At 40.1% G+C, this 19,646-nt stretch overlaps 1 protein-coding gene across 1 annotated transcript; it reads left to right on the top strand.

The window, feature by feature from the left end:
• The first annotated feature begins 5,809 nt into the window (after positions 1–5,809).
• LOC116514175 (glutathione S-transferase omega-1-like) lies at positions 5,810–19,328 on the top strand. The gene is made up of 6 exons (XM_032225647.1): positions 5,810–6,077; positions 7,285–7,393; positions 8,898–9,120; positions 12,327–12,428; positions 16,084–16,190; positions 17,611–19,328. Exons 1-6 carry the CDS (start codon positions 5,930–5,932, stop codon positions 17,762–17,764), a joined length of 843 nt encoding a protein of 280 aa, XP_032081538.1. The 5' UTR covers positions 5,810–5,929; the 3' UTR covers positions 17,765–19,328.
• Positions 19,329–19,646: the final 318 nt, after the last annotated feature.

The raw sequence follows: 19,646 nt of genomic DNA, 5'->3' as shown, positions 1-19,646 counted from the left end.
TACCAAGCTATAGACATTCTAATATGTATTCCCTTATTTAGGCAACTGGATAGTAAATTTGAGCAAACTCATGCATAGAAAACTATTGCCCCTAGAGCAAATGGTTTTTGGTCTGGGAAATTACTTTGGTTTTCTATACTGTCTTCTAGCATGGCAGAGAGATGAGCCATGATTAGTGTGAAAAATCGGTATATAGGAGGCATTTTGCTTTGTCGGCTGGTACTTAAACTGAGAATATGATAAAAGCACACTTCTAGTTTTGATTTAGATGCACTTAGATACACTTGAATCAAACATGAATCCCCACATAAATGATATGTACATCTACATGGTACAAAGTTGCACATATCTTTCTGCAAATTTGAATGCATGCTTAACAAAGTTACAGGTGCAAAATAACAAAACTATTAAAAAGTCAGGCAAGAGCCATGGTGGCACAGTGGTTAGAAAGCAGTATTGCAGGCGGACTGAGCTCATTGCTAGGAGTTCGATCCTCACCATCTCCACTGGGCCTTCCATCCTTCTGAGGTCAGTAAAATGATGACCCAGATTGTTGGAGACAATATGCTGACTCTAAATCGCTTAGAGAGGGCATAAAGCACTATGAATCTGTATATAAGTCTTAAGTGCTATTGCTATTAGTTACTTGTATGTTTCTGGGTACAATCCACGATGCTGATTATCAACTTTAAAAATCTAACTGGCTTGAGACCGAGTTACCTACTGGACTGCCTTTTTCCAAGTGTATCATCCAATTCAATCTAGCAGATTGGGCACATTGCAAATTCTGTCTCAGGCAAAGATTTAACAGCTGGGGGGCAATAGAAAATGGGCCTTTTCTGCAGTAGCCCTTGCTTTGTGGAATATCCTGCCCTTGGAGAATGGCCCCAAATGTTAGCCTTTGGTAAAGCTTTAAAATCCTGTGTTTGAATTTGCTAAGAGCCTTTTTTCTTGGCTTTATAGCTGACTGGACATATAAACAAATTATTTTCTCACCCTTATGGATGGTATATGTCTTTCTTAATCTCATGTTCTTTACCAGATGCCTGGGAGTTTGAGGGTTTTGCAGTATCTTAGCTGTTTCTAGCACTTTACAGTATTTTATTTATTTGTATCCCATCTTTAACTATCATTAAGTGTTGTACCTTATGATGATTCTTGACGAATGTATCTTATCTTTTTATGTACACTGAGAACATATGCCCCAAAGACAAATTCTGATATTGCTGTCACTTTGCACTGCTACATCTTTTAGCATCACTCTTCTATCTATCAGTGCTACCACAATGTCTGTTTAATTGGCCAGTAATTCCCTGTATATCTGGATCTGGAAGTTTCACAGGATGTGTTAGCTTTCTCATTCTTCACATCTTTCTGTGAGATCTATCTTGATTTAGGAGAATCTAGCCTAGATTATGTGCAAATATTCCTTTAGACAATGCCAGTTATATATATGTACGTACATACATACATATGTGTGTGTGTATATATATATGTGTGTGTATACACACACACACACATATATATGTGTGTGTGTGTGTGTGTTGTATTTGTGCTGATAAATAAATAAAGGGAGACTAGTATAGATCTATTTCAAGCTATTTAGCTCTCATCAGCTAGCCATACCCTTACTGGAATTAGAATCTGTGCAGTAAGGGTATGGCTAGCTGATGAGAGCTAAATAGCTTGAAATAGATCTATACCAGTCTCCCTTTATTTATTTATCAGCACAAATACAACACAAATGTAACAAAGGCAACAGTAAAAATATTGGGTTTCTGTCTGGTTTCTGTCTGGATGGTCTCTTGTGATGAGCCGATGGACAGAATGGAAGCAGTGAACTTCCTCCGATATTTGGGCATACCAGGGGTTGTGACTTTAAACATATACATACATACATACATACATACATACATACATACATACATATATATATATATATATATATATATAGTCACAACCCCTGATATATTTAAACTCACCATATTCAGGCTGGTGTTTTTGATTTCGTGTTTGTGTGAGTAAAGTGTGGTCGGAGCTGCCGTCTTTCTATAAATCTTGGTGGGGCTGTGTGGATTGCTGGCTTTGTTTAGTAAGTGGATTGATTGGCTGTGTGGTTGTATCATGATTGGTAGATTGGTGCTGATTTCGTGCTGGCTGTGTGTCCGTTGTTGTTTTGTGTTGTAATGGCCTTAGTGGTGGGTGGGGCTCGTTTGTTGAGTAGGGCTGGTTTCCAGATGTCTGGTAAGCGGGAGGTATCGTCACGTTTATTCATGTTTTGGGGGTGTTTCTCTATTTTGATAGTGTTCAGTTTTGGAGATTAACTTGGTTCCTTCAAAATTAATTTCATATAGCTTTAAGGTGCTGGAAAAGAGAGCCAATCAATCCACTTACTGAAACAAAGCCAGAACTCCCCCCCCCAAGATTTATAGAAAGACGGCAGCTCCGACCATGCTTTACTCACATAAACACGAAGCCGAAAACACCAGCCTAAAGATGGTGAGTGAGACCTCGCCGAAACGTTGCCAAGACAATCTCAATCTTACACGGGAAAAGACCCGAATACAACAAGACCAGCATACCCACACCCATGAAAATCTAAGAATATATACATACATACATACACACACACACACACAGACACACACACACACACACACATATATATATAGTGGGGCAAAAAAGTATTTAGTCAGCCACCAATTGTGCAAGTTGTCCCACTTAAAAGATGAGAGAGGCCTGTAATTGACATCACCTATGATGTGGAAAGAATTCTTTTGCAAATTATGGTGGAAAATAAGTATTTGGTCAATATCAAAAATTTATCTCAATACTTTGTTATATATCCTTTGTTGGCAATGACAGAGGTCAAACGTTTTCTGTAAGTCTTCACAAGGTTGGCACACACTGTTGCTGGTATGTTGGCCCATTCCTCCATGCAGATCTCCTCTAGAGCAGTGATGTTTTGGGGCTATCGCTGGGCAACATGGACTTTCAACTCCCTCCAAAGGTTTTCTATGGGGTTGAGATCTGGAGACCGGCTAGGCCACTCCAGGACCTTGAAATGCTTCTTACGAAGCCACTTCTTCATTGCCCGGGCGGTGTGTTTGGGATCATTGTCCTGCTGAAAGACCCAGCCACGTTTCATCTTCAATGCCCTTGCTGATGGAAGGAGGTTTGCACTCAAAATCTCCCTATACATGGCCTCATTCATTCTTTCCTGTACACGGATCAGCCGTCCTGGACCCTTTGCAGAGAAACAACCCCAAAGCATGATGTTGCCACCCCCATGCTTCACAGTAGGTATGGTGTTCTTTGGATGCAACTCAGCATTCTCTCTCCTCCAAACACGACGAGTTGTGTTTCTATCAAACAGTTCTACTTTGGTTTCATCTGACCATATGACATTCTCCCAATCCTCTTCTGGATCATCCAAATGCTCTCTAGCAAACTTCAGATGGGCCTGGATATGTACTGGCTTAAGCAGAGGGACATGTCTGGCACTGCAGGATCTAAGTCCCTGGCGGCGTAGTGTCTTACTGAAGGTAGCCTTTGTTATGTTGGGTCCCAGCTCTCTGCAGGTCATTTACTAGGTCCCCCTGTGTGGTTCTGGGATTTTTGCTCACCGTTCTTGTGATCATTTTGACCCCACGGGGTGAGATCTTGCGTGGAACTCCAGATCGAGGGAGATTATCAGTGGTCTTGTATGTCTTCCATTTTCTAATTATTGCTCCCACAGTTGATTTCTTCACACCAAGCTGCTTGCCTATTGCAGATTCAGTCTTCCCAGCCTGGTGCAGGTCTACAATTTTGTTTTTGGTGTCCTTCGACAGCTCTTTGGTCTTCACCATAGTGGAGTTTGGGGTGTGACTGTTTGAGGTTGTGGACAGGTGTCTTTTATACTGCTAACAAGTTCAAACAGGTGCCATTAATACAGGTAATGAGTGGAGGACAGAGGAGCCTCTTAAAGAAGAAGTTACAGGTCTGTGAGAGCCAGAAATCTTGCTTGTTTGTAGGTGACCAAATACTTATTTTCCACCATAATTTGCAAAAAGATTCTTTCCACATCAGACAATGTGATTGTCTGGATTTGTTTTCTCATTTTGTCTCTCATAGTTGAGGTCTACCTATGATGTCAATTACAGGCCTCTCTCATCTTTTTAAGTGAGAGAACTTGCACAATTGGTGGCTGACTACTTTTTTGCCCCACTGTGTGTGTGTGTGTACATACATACATACATACATACATACATACATACATACATACTGTGTAAATTCACTGATCTACAATTTAGAATCAAGTTTGAATTCCATGGCAAACCAGAAATAAGAGGAAAGCATTTCAAAATTGCTGAGAGACAAACAGAAGCTTTGGAATACCTATCTAGCTATTTATCTAGATAAATAGATATTGGGCATCAGGTTGAGTTATTTTCTACTGCTGAAACAGAACTTTCTACAATAAGTTTCAATGTAGTCAAAGAGTGGTGTTTCTGAAAAAAGCATTTGTCTATCTACTAATAAAACTCTTGTGTCTGTAACATTACTTGGGTATAACAGTGCATTGTAGGCCAATACATTTTCAATCAAGGTACTTCAAATGGACTAAATTACAGAATATGTTCAAAATCTGATACCCATGACTCCCATGGAATTGAAATTTGGCAAATGTTTTTTAAAAAGCTATCACATAAAAATGATCATAAAATGTTTTCTGACATAATACAAAATGTCATAAAGCATTTCCTGTTGTGAACTGCTGATGTTTGGCTGTGCTATACAGTTCAACAAGGACTATCATTCAAGGCACATTCGTCTCTGAATATCTTCCTGACTTTTAAAGAACTTTTTTAGTACATTAGGAGTTCTCCATTGTTCAAGGGAGTGAGGAATCTGATTTAGGTGGCATATCTCTGGAACCCAACAAACCCAACAGGTTTGTTTACTTCTTTTATAAACTTTCCCTCAGATAATTATCTTATTGCTACATTTTTATAGATTTGCTATATAGTCTTAATATATGCTGTTTACATTACTTTATGAGGCAGAACAATTATAACCAGCATTTTATAATATAAAAGATATCTTAAGAAGGGGGATTTGTAGGGGGTGCCTAAGCAGGGGGTTGGACTAGAAGACCTTCAAGGTCCCTTCCAATTCTGTTATTCTATATTCTATTTTCCTTTTCTGGTCATGATTTTAAGTCTGCACAGCCAGTAAGCATTATTTTAAATTGAAATGACTTGCAAGAGACAAAAGTTACACTGATTTATTTATTTATACAAATATTAATATACCACCCATCCAGAGATTTTGGCACTTTGCCAGAGTTCAAAAATACCCAATTCCAACAACAAAAATTATCCAACAGCATAAATAATAAAAATACACTATAATACACAATACAGCTGCTGAGGACAGTTGCATTTTACTTTTCTGTGTTAGCTGCATAGCTACCTTTGCGCATCCTCAAGCAAGTTGCCTGATTTACACATTAAGTTGAATCACAGGGCTTAGTATAAGTCCTATGTTACAGTGGTTTACATGACATGACTTATATCGTTTAGTCTGATGTGGAACGTTCTGAATTCTCTCCTATGAAAATGACACGCTGACGTCTGAACACAGACAAAGAGAATATAAACACAGGTAGAGGACTTGGAGTAGACTCCATTTGCCACCCTGTTTCTATACTTTTTATTTCTTGTATCGGATTTTCAAACCTACATTTACATAGCAGATGGAATTCGTACTTTGCGCTTATAGGCATGTGGCCTTAGAGTTAACTAGTAACTGCGTCCCAGAGGTTGCTCTGCGGAAGTTTACCGCCGTAGTAGATCAATTCGCTCAGCCCTCCAAGTTGTTTACTTCTTGTCAATCACTCAACTCGAAGCTCTTTAGCATCCAACGGAGGGAGAGCTGCCCATTAATGAAGAGGGAGGAGCCAGACTGCGTCGAGGGGCCGGTGGAGAGAAAAGGCGGCGTCTTAAGGAAAAATTCCGACGTGCACAGCTGGTTCCGTTTTCTGGTGACCCGAAGCAAGATGTCTGGGGAATTCGCTAGAAGCTTGGGGAAAGGTGAGAAAGTGCTCTGATCCAAGGAGGAACACTTTCATCTAATCCAACTGGCTTAAGGCAACCCTCCTTTTTAGGGCTGTGGGCTGGTCTTCATGCACCCCGTTTTTCAAGAGTTGGGGGACGACATGCCATGGAATTTTGGGGGGAATATGTCATTAAGGATAGCACTCCTAATCGCTGGTCTTGCATGGCCAAAGGCGATGACTGGATTTCACTATAATCAGGATTTTAAAAGGCTACATATCTAAAATTGTACAACCAAATATATGTTGAGGGCGTGTATGCCTTTTGGTGGAATGTATGTTCCTGATATGCAGCCTTGCCCTAGTATATTTACTGTATGCATGTTAACAGACATTAAACTTGAGTGCATAAAATTGCTTATAATTTGGCCAATAACAATTTACTTTAACAAAAGAATGTTTTGTAGTCTTCATTCCTTTCTATTATGACTCAAATGTAAATATTTGTATTCATAAAACACATGAAGTTTGGGTAGTTTTAATCTTGGGTTATTGAATTAACTTTATTTGGATTTCTGCAAAAGACTGAACTATAGACTAAACACACTGGGTGAATTTGTACAACACACTGAAACATAAACAGAGTACACAAGCTTAGCATATATTGCATGAAGGCAGACTGTGTAAAATTAAACTATTGGAATGAGTAACAATAATTACTAGATAGACAATATTTGCTTTGAATGTTTTATTCCCTACCTTTTTTCTTTTTTTCTTTTTTTCTTTTATAACTACAATTGAGCCTAAAATTTCTGTTGCTAAGTGAAACATTTGTTAAGTGAATTTTGCTCTGTTTTACGACCTTTCTTGCCACAGTTGTTAAGTGAATAGCTGCAGTTAAGCTAGTAGCACAGTTGTTAAATGTCTGGCTTCCCCATTGACTTTGTCAGAAGGTTACAAAAGGTGATCACGTGACCCTGGGATAGTGCAACCATCATAAATATGAGCCTAGCTTCTGAATTTTGATCATGTGACCATGGAGATGCTGCAATGGTCATAAGTATGAAAAATTGTCGTAAATCTTTTTTTTTTCAGTGTCATTGTAACCTCAAAAGTCATTAAATGAACGGTTATAAGTTGAGGGCTACCTGTATTATACGTCTTCATGCCCTATTTTTGGGTGTATTATTGTTTGCAGGATAGAATATAGTTTTTGTTAATTCTGACTGGTGATTGTCTTTCAGGAACTCCTGCTCCAGGACCAGTGCCTGAAGGAACCATCCGTCTGTACAGTATGCGTCACTGCCCTTTTGCACAGAGAACAGTACTCGTCCTAAAAGCCAAAGGAATCAAGTATGAGCAGATACTTTGCCTTCCATATTCATTAGGGCTTAATGTAAAAACACCAACACCTGTTTGGTTGAAAATTAGCAGAGGGTTGGTAGGTATTTGGGTTTATAGAAATTGTATTTAAAGACACTTATTTTCCTTCTCTTAATGCTATAGAACAGGGGTGTCAAACTCATATCGTCACGGCATTTTCATGTGATGTATCAGGACTTTTTTCCCCTTTGCTAAACCGAGTGGGGGCAGGCCAGCACGTGACGCATCTGGGCTGTGAGTTTCACACCCTTGCTATAGAATATTTTCAATTTCAGATTTATTCCTTATTTATTTAATAGAGGATTCTGCTCCAGAAAGATTTCATTTGAACACTAGTTTGAAAATACAATAGAGAAAGTGATGGATAGTTTAAAGGGAGAGGTAGTTGTTTGCTTTTAAAATCCTGGCAAGTGTTTCTATTGTTCTGATTATATAATATGTTTAATCATTTCAGGATTTCTTGTCTAGTGATGATTGGAGGTAATCTTCTCAGGACTGATTGCATGAGTAGATTATTGGTTTTAGATGATGAAATATTTCAGGTATAGACTTGTCTGAGCTACATTCTTTTTGGATTCCAAAACAATTTGAAGGAATGCAGCAATTAGTTATTTTTTTAAATATTGTCCCCTATCTCTTTTTACATAGTGAGCCTATGCCTGTGGTCCATTTTATTTATAGTGGTAAGCTGTTGTTTTGTACAAACAACTATAGGACATGCTTTTTTTAAAAAAATAGGCTGTCCTCCATGCCAAACAGGTTAAGTTAAAGTCTGGATTCTAAATATGAGTTTAATTTCTAGTGGCTTCATAGATGGGTCTCTCCATTTAGATTTCTTGGCAACAGTGTGAAAATAATCAATCTTTGCTCTTTCAGCATGCTTTTTTTTTATTCCCAGGTGATTTCGTATCCTAATGCTAATGAAGATTGCTACTGTTGAACTTCTGAGATTATCTAGGTGCTACTAGAGGATAAAACTTGCTTTACCATGAACTTAATGTAAGGTGATCACACTAGGGAAAGGCTATTACGAAGTAATTCAAGTGCATAAAGATCAAATTACTTTCCGCTAGGATGTGCCATGAAATCCAAAACTATTATGGACATAGTGTCAGTTTGAAAATGCAAGCCACAGACATTAACTGTTCTGATTTCATGGTTGGATGGCATAGAGACAGACTTATATAGAGACACGTGGATGTATCCATAAAATCAGAATCTAAAAGTTTTTTTTTTCCAGTTTCCAAGAGTTAATATTACCATGTTCTATTTTTCAATCAGCATATAGCACGAAATTACTAGTTGTATTTTTTATTTTTGTATCCTGTCTTTTATTATTTTTACAAATAGGTTAAGGTGATGAACATATCCAATATACCTTCCTCCTCTTATTTTCCCCACAACAACTTTGAATAACATCATTTTAATAGCGTGTCTTAGTAATAGATTCTTGGTTTCATCTCATTCTATTTAGCCATGAAATTGTAAATATCAATTTGAGAAACAAACCAGACTGCTTTTTTGAGAAGAACCCACTTGGAATGGTACCTGTGCTAGAAACAAGCAAGGGTCAGCTGATCAGTGAATCTCCAATCACTTGTGAATATTTGGATGAAGTTTACCCAGAAAAGAAGTTGTACCCTGCAGATCCTTATGAAAAAGCTTATCAGAAAATGCTTCTAGAATACTTCTCCAAGGTATTACTGAACATAGCAAGAAATTCATTTTAGTGTGGAATATTAAAATAAAACTAATAGTTGATATTTGATATTGCATCGATAAATCTGTTTGAAAGTATGGCTTTCTTCTTCTTCTTTGAGTCTTAATATGTGTATGAATAGGCAAAATGAATTCTACAAAAGATTAGATTCATTGATGGAAGGAAAGGTAATGAGCCATCTTAAGATAACTGGGCTCATAACTTCATGCTAGGTGGAGGTCTAGGGTTTAAATTATGAGTGGTTCAATGCTTTAAAAACCAGCTGCTTCTGCTATAATATACTTTCTATGATATCTTGCAGAATTAAAGCTTAAATATGGTAATTTGATTTCTTTTTTTTTTTTAATAGCAATAGCAGATTTTTATATACCGCTTCATAGGGCTTTCAGCCCTCTCTAAGCGGTTTACAGAGTCAGCATATTGCCCCCAACAACAATCCGGGTCCTCATTTTACCCACCTCGGAAGGATGGAAGGCTGAGTCAACCCTGAGCCGGTGAGATTTGAACCGCTGAACTGCTGATCTAGCAGTCAGCTGAAGTGGCCTGCAGTACTGCACTCTACCCACTGCGCCACCACGGCTCTTCTAATCTCTTCTGATTAGATACATTATTAGAAATATATGAGGTGAAGTTGAGAAAATAGTTAAAAGGGTCTGTAATAATGATGTAAGATTTGTGTCTCCTAGGGGAAAGTGGCATTTTATTATCTAACTATACTCTTTGAACCAGACTTGGAGCAGCATCAATTTGAGTGATGTACTGAACGGCAAAGATTTTGTTAGGTTAGGGATTTGTTTCACATTTAATATCCAAATATTAAATCATTCCATGTCTGGGTGGAAGCTGTGTCAGGCACAAAAGATCAGGTCTCTGAGTTAATTGATGTATTGCTACTCATGCCTATGAACAGGGATATACTGAACTAAGGGTAGCACAAGCTTTGAGTTAGATAAGGGCAATGGAATTCAAGAGAGGTTGAACTTTGTTCACTTGATTCTAGGCTGACTCTTCTATGAACTCTTCCCCCAGTCCAGCCAGAATCCCCCAGTTAGCATTTTGGAAGCTGAAGTCCACACATTTTAAAGTTACTGAGATTGAGAAACACTGCCTTAGATTATTTACTATAAGTATGAAGAACACATCAAAGGTTTTGGGGTCACTGAGTGAAAATTCTATTGGTTTGAAAAAACATTTGGAAAGATAACTGTTACTCTTTGAAGTGTAGGCAATATGGTGAGTTTCAATGTCAACAAAGGAATAAGTAGGTAGTTTAGAGATGAATTGGGACTATCATCTATATCTCGTATAAGGTTATAATTAAAGGAACATTATTATTTTTACTTTTTTTCCCTAAGTTCTCAATGTCTGATAACTCCAAACTACACTGGATCTGATTAATGCTGCCTTATTCAAAAGGATCTCAAAGCTATGATCTTGGGATTATCTATAGGAGCTGTTAAGTAAATACAGGTAGTCCTTGGTTAATGGCCACTTGTTCAGTGACTATTCAAAATTACAGTGGTGTTGAATAATGGTTAGTTACAATTAGTCCTAGAAGTTCTGTCTGTCCCAGAAACCTGGGGTCACTTGATCACGATTTGGGAGCTTGGCAACTGGCTCTCACTTACGACAGTTGTAGCATCCTAAATTCACATCTCCCCTGTTGGTATCCAAGAAGCAAAGTCGAATAGGGAAGCCAGAAGGAAAGTCCCAAGTTGCTTGGGAAAGTGTCCTCTACCTGTGTATTCTCCCTCACCCTTGAGCTCATGCAAGCCTCTCCAGCCATTCACACATCCTCCCTGGCCACTCACTCACCATTGGGCACCTGCCCTCCAAAAGAGGGCAACAGCCACCCCAGACCCTGCCAAATTTGGATCGTATCAGTGATGGGTTTTGCTTTGTTCGCAAGCCGAGGTCGCCCTCTTCCAGCGGGAAGCCTTTTTTCCTGTGCACTCATCTCACAGATGGGACCTGACTGGCCTGGCGGCCTAGGTCAGCACACCAGCAGGAGCGGGGTGCTGCTGCTGCAACTGTGAAGAAGGCCCATCAGAGGTGAGAAGGGGGACTCCTTCTGCGGATGTTGCAGCAGCAGCCCAGGCAAGCCGCTCCCTGCCTCCTCAGTCCAGGCCCACAGCTCGTGCCAGATTGAGACTGCAGCCACCATCCAGTCTCTTTGTCTGCCCAGCCAGCAGGAGCAGCAGCGGCGCCAGTCACAGCTGAGAGCTTTCTTTGCCAGCTGGCCACCAAAAAGTTCTCCTTTTTAAAAGCCTTCAGTGATGGAACATTAGAATCCAACCCACACTTTAACCAACCAACTGGTGCTTAGTTTGGAAACAGCCGAGTGAGCAAGCCAGGATCTGTGTGTAGATCTTACCTGTGTGTAGGCAGGAGGCCGCAGTGGATGCACATGGCGAAGGCAAGGCAGGGTGAGTGTCCGAGCAGCCAGTGGTCACTACCAGTTCGGCTGAATCAGTCCGAACTGTTAGGAACCTACCTCTGAATTGTGTTTCCTTCACTATTTATGTAGCCTTGTGAAGTCTTTCCACCCTTACACAATCTCTCCTCCCGCTGTGCTCATGTGGTGCTTCCCTCTCTATTCGTACACCCTTGCGCACCCTCTTCCACTCCATTCCTATCTGCCAATTAGGAATGCTTGTGCATTCTCTAATCCAGCAGCAGCCATCCCAAGCCCACTGCGCTTGTGCCTACTCTCCACTTGTGCACTCTCAAGCATCATCTCCCACCAAGCAGCAACCACTTCAATTCCTAATGCACTTGAACCATGCTTTCCTGGCCTGTTCCTTCTCCTATCTGGCAGCACCCACTTACCTGCCTGCCAGCCGGCTTTCAAGTCACTTTGTACTAGCAACTTCCTGCCAGTTTTCCTGCTGAAATTGATCGTTGGAAGACGGCAGTGATGAGGAGGTATTTGCCTAACAATCCACAATCCTTGTTTAACACCAGGGATTGCTGACACTAAGCAATATGACATTTTGCTTTGCAATGGAAATTCTGGTCCCAGTTGTTCTAACACGCATGATCCTATTTTTATTTATACAGACAATTTATTGTCTTCCTTGTTGATGATGATATCACTGAATTCCCATAGTAATCTTTTGTTTCTTGAATGAAAATCCTATACTTTTGTGCAGCTTGGTAATGTATCATTTCTGATTTATTTAGCTACATCCAATGTGCTTTGACTATATTCGGGCTTTCAGGAATGGTGAAGATGCATCAGCATTAAAGAAGGAGTTCCAGGAGAAGATTCTAAAGCTTGAAAAGGTAAATGGTTGATGACCTTATTTGTCAGAATAGTTCTGGAGGACATGAGGCTTGGGGAAAAAATGAAGTAGAAAATTCCCTGCATTCCTTGAATGCTGATTGAGATACTGTATGTTCTAGGTGAACTTTCCTATTCTGTTCCCATCATTCCTTGCCATTTTACAAACAATGTTGCTTTTTATTATGTGGTCTTAACGATATCTTTTATAGAGGTACACTGAACTGTCAGGTCTTCTAGTTTAAACAACTTCAATCAATTTATATGAAGTTGCTTGAATCTGTCCGCTAGGGGGAGCTATTTTCATACAGAACTTGAGTAGATGTGGTTTTGTATGAGGCTATTGCAGGATACTCTTTTTACAGGGAAGTTACACGGCACAAGTCTTAACAACTGTGTGTCCCTTAAGCCAGTGTTTTTCAACCTTTTTTGTGCAAAGGCACACTTTTTTCATGAAAAAAATCACGAGGCACACCACCATTAGAAAATGTTAAAAAAATTTAACTCTGTGCCTATATTGACTATATATAAGGTGTTTTTCCCACGGCACACCTTACACTATGTCACGGCACACTAGTGTGCCGTGGCACAGTGGTTGAAAAACACTGCCTTAAGCTTCTTGCATCTTTTAAAGATTTATCTAACTTATTAAAAATATTTTTATTTTAAGAAAAACCAAACCAGCACAAACTCAGCAGGTGTACATATTTTTACAACACTTCTTCCATAGAGGGGGAGGAGAGATGATGTGCATGTATTTCATTAAGATAAGGTGGTGTGAAGATCAGACCTTGGTTTTCGGTCCAAACTGAACACACAAGATTATATCCCTCATTTCTATCCAGTCCTTCCCCTTACAAAACAAATCTGGTAGAAGTTGCATGTTTACACAGTGATAAGAGAGCACCTCAGGTATACTCTAGACCAGCAGTGCTCAACCTTCCCAGCATGTGGACCGCCGGCAGCGGGGGAGAGGAGATGGTTTTGCTCATGAGCCTGCCACTTCCACAAAAGGCACTTCATACACTCACCCGCCACTTGTGCAGCATAGTTCCCAATAAACTGCAGACCAGTACCAACCTGCTATCCGGGGGTTGAGGACCTCTGCCCTAGGCAGGTAATTGTCTATACCCTAGATCAGTGTTGGCGAACCTTTTTGGCAGAGTGCCAAAATGGGAGTGCATGCGTGCTGGAAACTGGAAGAGGAGCTGCCCTGTGCATATGCGTGCACCAGGCAGCTGCTCTTCTGGTTTCCAGCGCATGCATGTGAACTGGCCATATGTGGGCAAGACTAGCTGCCAATGCACATGCGCGTGCCAGAAACTGGAATATCATCTTCCCTGTGCGCACATGTGCACCAGGCGGCTGCTCTTCTGGTTTCCGGTGTTCCCATGCATGTAAAGACCAGTTGGCCAGTGCACCGGAACCCGGAAGAGCAACAGGTGATGGGTCGCGTGCCCAGAGAGATGGCTCTGTGTGCCACTTCTGGCACGCATGCCATCGTGGCCCTAGATGACAGGATACTTGGAGTGCTGTGGGTTAATGAATTTAATTGATGCCTTCATTTTTGTCCCTATCCCTTCCTGTTAATAAAATAGTACAAATTAGAATTAAGTATTACTGGTGCAATAATGCAGTGGTCCCCAACCTTTTTATCGCCGCGGACCAGTCAGCCTTTGATGATTTTACCGTGGCCCGCTGAGCGCGCGCAGGGGTGGGGGGGCGTTGTTCGCGATGACACATTGATTGTTTATATATCATATTGTTTTGATTAAACAACTTTTATTTTATTGTATTTAAACATGCCTTACAAAATAAAATACAATTACATAAATATAAAGTGCTTTAATATGCCCCCCCCACCTGGACAGACTTATGTTCCTCAAAGACCATCCTGAACCCTCAACCCGGACCAACCTTTCTGCCTGCCCTCCCCCTCCCCACCACATTCGGCGGGCAAAGAACAGAGCGCGCGCGCGCGAATGCCGTGGAGAGAGAGAAAATAAATATATATATAAATATATAACTGTTTGGGAGTAAAAGCGGGGAGGCGCACCCGGCCGGGGGGGGGAGGAGGAGGAAGGAGGGTGGGAAGGAAGCTGGCAAGCGAAGAACAGAAAGTAATTAGCAAGGATTAAAACGACCTGCCGGAAAAAGGAGAGGGGAAAAAAAAAACACCAGATCTGACGGCTAGTGCAGCCTCCACCAGAGGGGCTGCAGAAACACACACCGCCAGTCCTGTCCTTCCTTTCCAACCAGTCTCTCTCCGCGCGCGCATACACACACACACACACCCGCCGGCAGATATGCACGCACACACACTTTTTTTTTTTTGCAATTGGCAGAACTACGGTTTTCTTTCTTTTAAAAAAAAAAATTAAATGGAGGTGGGGTGTGTGTGGAGAGAAAGGGAGAGAAGCAGACACATAAAACCCAGCCGCACTCGCGAACCACAGCATGCATCTGGGTGACAAAATTGCAGGGAGAAAGCAGGAAAAGCCGAGGAGAGAGCAAAAAAAGAAAAGAGCCAGACCAAGCGCGGCAGGGCGGGAAGGAAGGAAGGAAGGAAGGAAGGGAAGAAAGGGGGGGTGCGAAGGAGAATGTTTCTTTTGGGGGGGTGAGAAAGCTTTTTAATTATCTGGGCGAGGCAGAGGGGTGAAGAATACATCTCGGAGCTTTAGCGGAACAAACGGTGGTGGTGGAGGAGGAGGAAGAGGGTGGCGATGATGATTGGGGGAGGTTTGAAAAAGCAGATCCAAGCGCAAAAGTTACTGAGTCATTTCAGCGGTGGCCGGAACAGTTTTCTTGACTCCCTCCCTTTCTCCCTCTCTCTCTCCTCTCTCACTCTCTCACTCTCTCTTTCCCTGGCGATGGATCAGTGCGGGAGGGGGGGAGAGAGAAGGGAGGAGACGGCGAGGGAGGGAGGGAGAGAGAGCCGAGGGTGGGACCAAAGGGGGGGGGAGAGAAATGCATTTAAGAGGAGCGGATTTAAAAGAGCGATCATGGCCCACGGCCGCTGCGCGGCCCGGTGCCAGGTACTCCACGGCCCGGCACCGGTCCGCGGACCGGGGGTTGGGGACCACTGCTTTAATTGATCAGAGCTTGAGTTTTATGGTTGAACCGTGAAGATTCATGGTAGAAGCAGTTTACAGTGAAAATGTCTTTGTGGTCCTAATTTGTAAGATTCTTTCAGGTGGTTGTTTTTGCATTGATCCATTTTACTGCCCATCTTCTGTTTCATTCTCTCTCACTTTTATAGATGCTTCTATTTTAAGCACTTCTCTAAGATCTTTTTCTTTCATATTTTTTTTATTTAAATTCTGATTTTACAATATTCTACAATGTGTTTAAGTTTTAATTCCAAATAGCTGAAATCTAATAATAGATTCTGAGTTTTGGGGAAAGAAATGTGTTGGCAGTAACACTTCTGTGTCTATTGTTCATTTCTTAAAATTCTTGTTTCCTACATCAACCAGTGTTAACACAATTGGGTAGCATAGAAATAATGTAAATAAATACATTAATTCACAGATCATCAGAATAAGAATTGCAGTGAACCATCTTCATAATTTTTCTCAACTTTCCGTATTTAGTTTCTTAATTATGGTGTCATGCCTTGCATTTTATTTAGAAATGTCACATCTTCCTATATCTTAGATGCTCGCAAACCACAAAACTAAGTTTTTTGGTGGAAATTCAGTATCCATGATTGATTATCTAATCTGGCCATGGTTTGAACGGATGGAGGCCTTTCAGTTAATTGAGTAAGTGCATTGAACCTTTTACAGTTTTTGCTATTAAATCTTGCGCATGGTTACTTTTGCAGATTACTGCCAGGAGAGCTATATTAGCTCCATGTGTTTTATGTCTAATTTACATGGAAGTGGTCATTAGGAGGCAACAGAGAATAGGAGTGTCAAACTCACAACGTCATGGCAGCGTCATGTGACATATCAGGACTTTCCTCCCCTTTGCTAAACTGGGCATGGGTGTGGCCAGCATGTGATGCATCCGGCCCAAGGGCTGGGATTTTGACAGCCCTGAAATAGGAGAATCGTCTTTTTTCTGTTTTGAATGTATCCATTAATCTAACTTTGCTGCCTAAGGCAGGAATATGAAATACATTTTTCTGAATCAGAATTTAGTAGCAATTCAGTTCTGTTCAATTTCGATCATTACTTTTCTTCTCATGACAGATGCCCATGTCCATATTTTGAATTGGGTATAATTGTAATTAAAATCTGTTGTCATTCTGCTCTTCTGAGTTAGCAGAATGTCCTCAGTTCCTTTAATTCAAAGGTGGAAGTAGAAAGCTTTGGCTAGATTATTTTAACACTGTATTTACTTCATAGTATATGATAATTGCCAGCCATACTTTTTAAGGTAGTGCTTTGAATGTTTGGGAAGCCAATCATATATGCTGGAAAACCCCTATAACTTGAACTGAAATTGAAATAATGAAATTATGCACTTGAGCTAAGCTACAGCTATCTGGCTATATCTGAAGCACTTTCCTTTAAGGAGGCTGAGCACAACCCAAGTGGAGAACCATATATCTTTCGATGTACAATTAGGAATGTAAAAAAGTGTTTTAAACCATCTAATTCAATACAGGTAGTACTAGATTTACAACAGTGCCTTTAGTGACCGTTCAAAATTACAGCTCTGAAAAAAGTGACATGACTATTTTTCTGTTGCGGCGTCCTCAAGATGACATGATCAGAATTCAGATGCTTGGGCGATTGATTCATATTTATGATGGTTGCAATCTCTTATGGTCATGTGACCCCTTTTGTGACCTTCTAACAAGCAAAGTTAATGGGGGATCCAGAATCATTTAACAACCGTGCTACTAACTTAACAGCTGCAATGATTCACTTAGCAATGGTGGCAAGAAAGGTTGGAAAATGGGGCAAAACTCACTTAACAAATGTCTCTCTTAGCAGCAGAAATTTTGGGTTTAATTGTGATCACAAGTCGTGGGCTACCTGTACATTCTCCACACCAGTTAATGATAGTAGGGCATCAAAGTTCTTTCCCAGTTTTACTTGGATATTGAACCTGGATTCTTTCGATATTATTGACCTAGGAATGTCAATGAACACTATCTTAATGGCAACATATTCAAAAATAGTTGCCTCAAAGTTTCACTGTTACCTCAAATCTTTTTCTGTTCTTTTCCAGATGTTTGGACCATACTCCAGGGTTAAAATGCTGGGTTGATCTGATGAAGCTTGATCCAGCTGTTCAGGCCACAATAACTGATCCTCAAATCTTCAAGGGCTTCCTTGAATTATATTTCAATAGTAGTCTTGAGGCCTGTGATTATGGGCTCTGAAAACTATGGAAAGCTTTTTCAGTGGATGACAAGGGGTATTGATACCTATTGCTCCAGCGTGTCATCTGATATTTGAAATGCTTTGCTCAGCTTTGATATTTTTTGTGGTATGCTATTCAACCAGTATATAATTGCAATGAGATGGTAATTATCTGCAATAAATTATCTGCAAAGATGGCATGAATTAAGCTTAGAAATTAGTAGGCTGTGCTGTGAACTAAATGCTTATGAGCAAATCCAGATTTTCCTGGAAGGATGTTTTAAGAGAAGGAGGCAGGAGAATTCCAAGAACATTGGAAGTACTGTAGATTTATATTCAATCACTAATATATGTGTATCAACAGCAAGTCAAAAGATTGAACTATGGAGGCTTTGCATGAAAAACCTGTGCTTTATTATAGCTATAGCCTTCCATTTTGTATCCCCTTATTTAGGCAACTGGATAGGAAATTAGAACAAAGTGGCATGCATAGAAAACTATTGTCCCTAGCCTAGAGCAAAGGGTCCCTTGGTCTGGGAAGTTACTTTGGTTCTTCTGTATTATTTTTCAGTTTGGCAAAGTGATGAACTATGACCATTTTTGAGAGCATCTAAAAATATAATTCTCACAGTTCCCCAGATGTTTTCAGTTTTAGGTTTTGCATAAAGAGCCAGCATATCCAAATATAATGTTGCTAAGACAAATTACAGGTATTCCTCACTTATCAAGCTTTTCTTTAGCAACTGTTTGAAGCTACAACACACTGAAAAAAGTGACTTATGATCAGTCTTTGCCCTTACAATTGTCAGAGTCTCTCCACAATCATGTGATCATCATTTGAGATCTTGGCAGCTGTTGTACATTTATGACGGGAATAACATCCTCAGTTGCCATTTGTGATCTTCCCAGACACTTTCAGCAAGCAATATCACTATATTAGTATAGTATATGTAGATGAAATCAGATTGGTGAAGGCAACTATATAGAAAGCATTTGGTTTTGTTGGCTTGCACTTAAATTGAGATCAGTATGATAAATGCACGTTTCTAGTTTTGATTTACTTGCATTTACCTCAGGACACAACCTGCTATCTCAGGCTTGAACTTACCTTTGTCAGTTTCAACCATAAATTTATTGTTCCATATTTAAGTCTTGACTTTAAAGTAAAATTGAAGTATTAGATAGTGTCTCTTTAGTTCAGGTGTTAGGGTTTGTCTAATCAAATTTGGCCAAATATTCTATTCAATTCAATTCAATTCAATTCAATTCAAATTGAGCGCAATATTCTTTTCTAACCCATGTTCCCATCTGGTTCAGGAAACTTTGCATTTGGTTCAAGAAATTTTGCATACTTGTTTCCTTACCTGGTGCTGGTTTGTAGCAGCATGAGTATTCTCCAAGGTAATAATGTTTGAAAAGCAGGTTAACTTAGATAAGTACAGTTGCATCAAACATGAAGCCCCATATAAACGAGATGTACACCTACATGGTACAAGGTTGAACACATTTTCCTGAAAATTTATGCATACTTAACTAATGCATAATTACAGGCTCAAAATAACAAAACCGTAACAAAACCACGAACAGGTACAGGTCAGACACAGAAACTTTCATTTGTTATTTAGTTATTAAAAAATGGCAAAAATAGCAGCAGGAAAATATTTCGTGTACCCAGCTAAAAGTAACTATTCTTGTTTCCGGAATTTCATCCTTATATAACTGTCTTGTTCTGAAATATTTTAGATCTCTTTGTACAAACTGCATGTTTGAATTTTTTAATTATGTTCAAGTTGGGGACTGTGAAGGTCATGGCAAAATCTTTATCAGTCAGTCATGTAAATATTGCATAATTAGGTAGGCTTCAAATCAATATCTCACTGAAATACCCACTTGTATTTCAGC

This window comes from Thamnophis elegans, chromosome 10 (assembly GCF_009769535.1).
Source record: "Thamnophis elegans isolate rThaEle1 chromosome 10, rThaEle1.pri, whole genome shotgun sequence".
In the NCBI taxonomy this organism is placed as follows: Eukaryota; Metazoa; Chordata; class Lepidosauria; order Squamata; family Colubridae; genus Thamnophis; species Thamnophis elegans.
Note: the sequence above shows the minus strand (reverse complement) of the source record. Positions and strands in the feature narration are given on the sequence as shown.

What these genes read in the sequence shown, in the direction of transcription:
- LOC116514175 (XM_032225647.1), top strand. Translation starts at nt 5,930, where the DNA reads ATGAAGAGGGAGGAGCCAGACTGCGTCGAGGGGCCGGTGGAGAGAAAA. An exon ending in CGCTAGAAGCTTGGGGAAAG is followed by an intron (nt 6,078 to 7,284) that starts GTGAGAAAGTGC and finishes ATTGTCTTTCAG; the next exon opens with GAACTCCTGCTCCAGGACCA. An exon ending in TTCTAGAATACTTCTCCAAG is followed by an intron (nt 9,121 to 12,326) that starts GTATTACTGAAC and finishes TGATTTATTTAG; the next exon opens with CTACATCCAATGTGCTTTGA.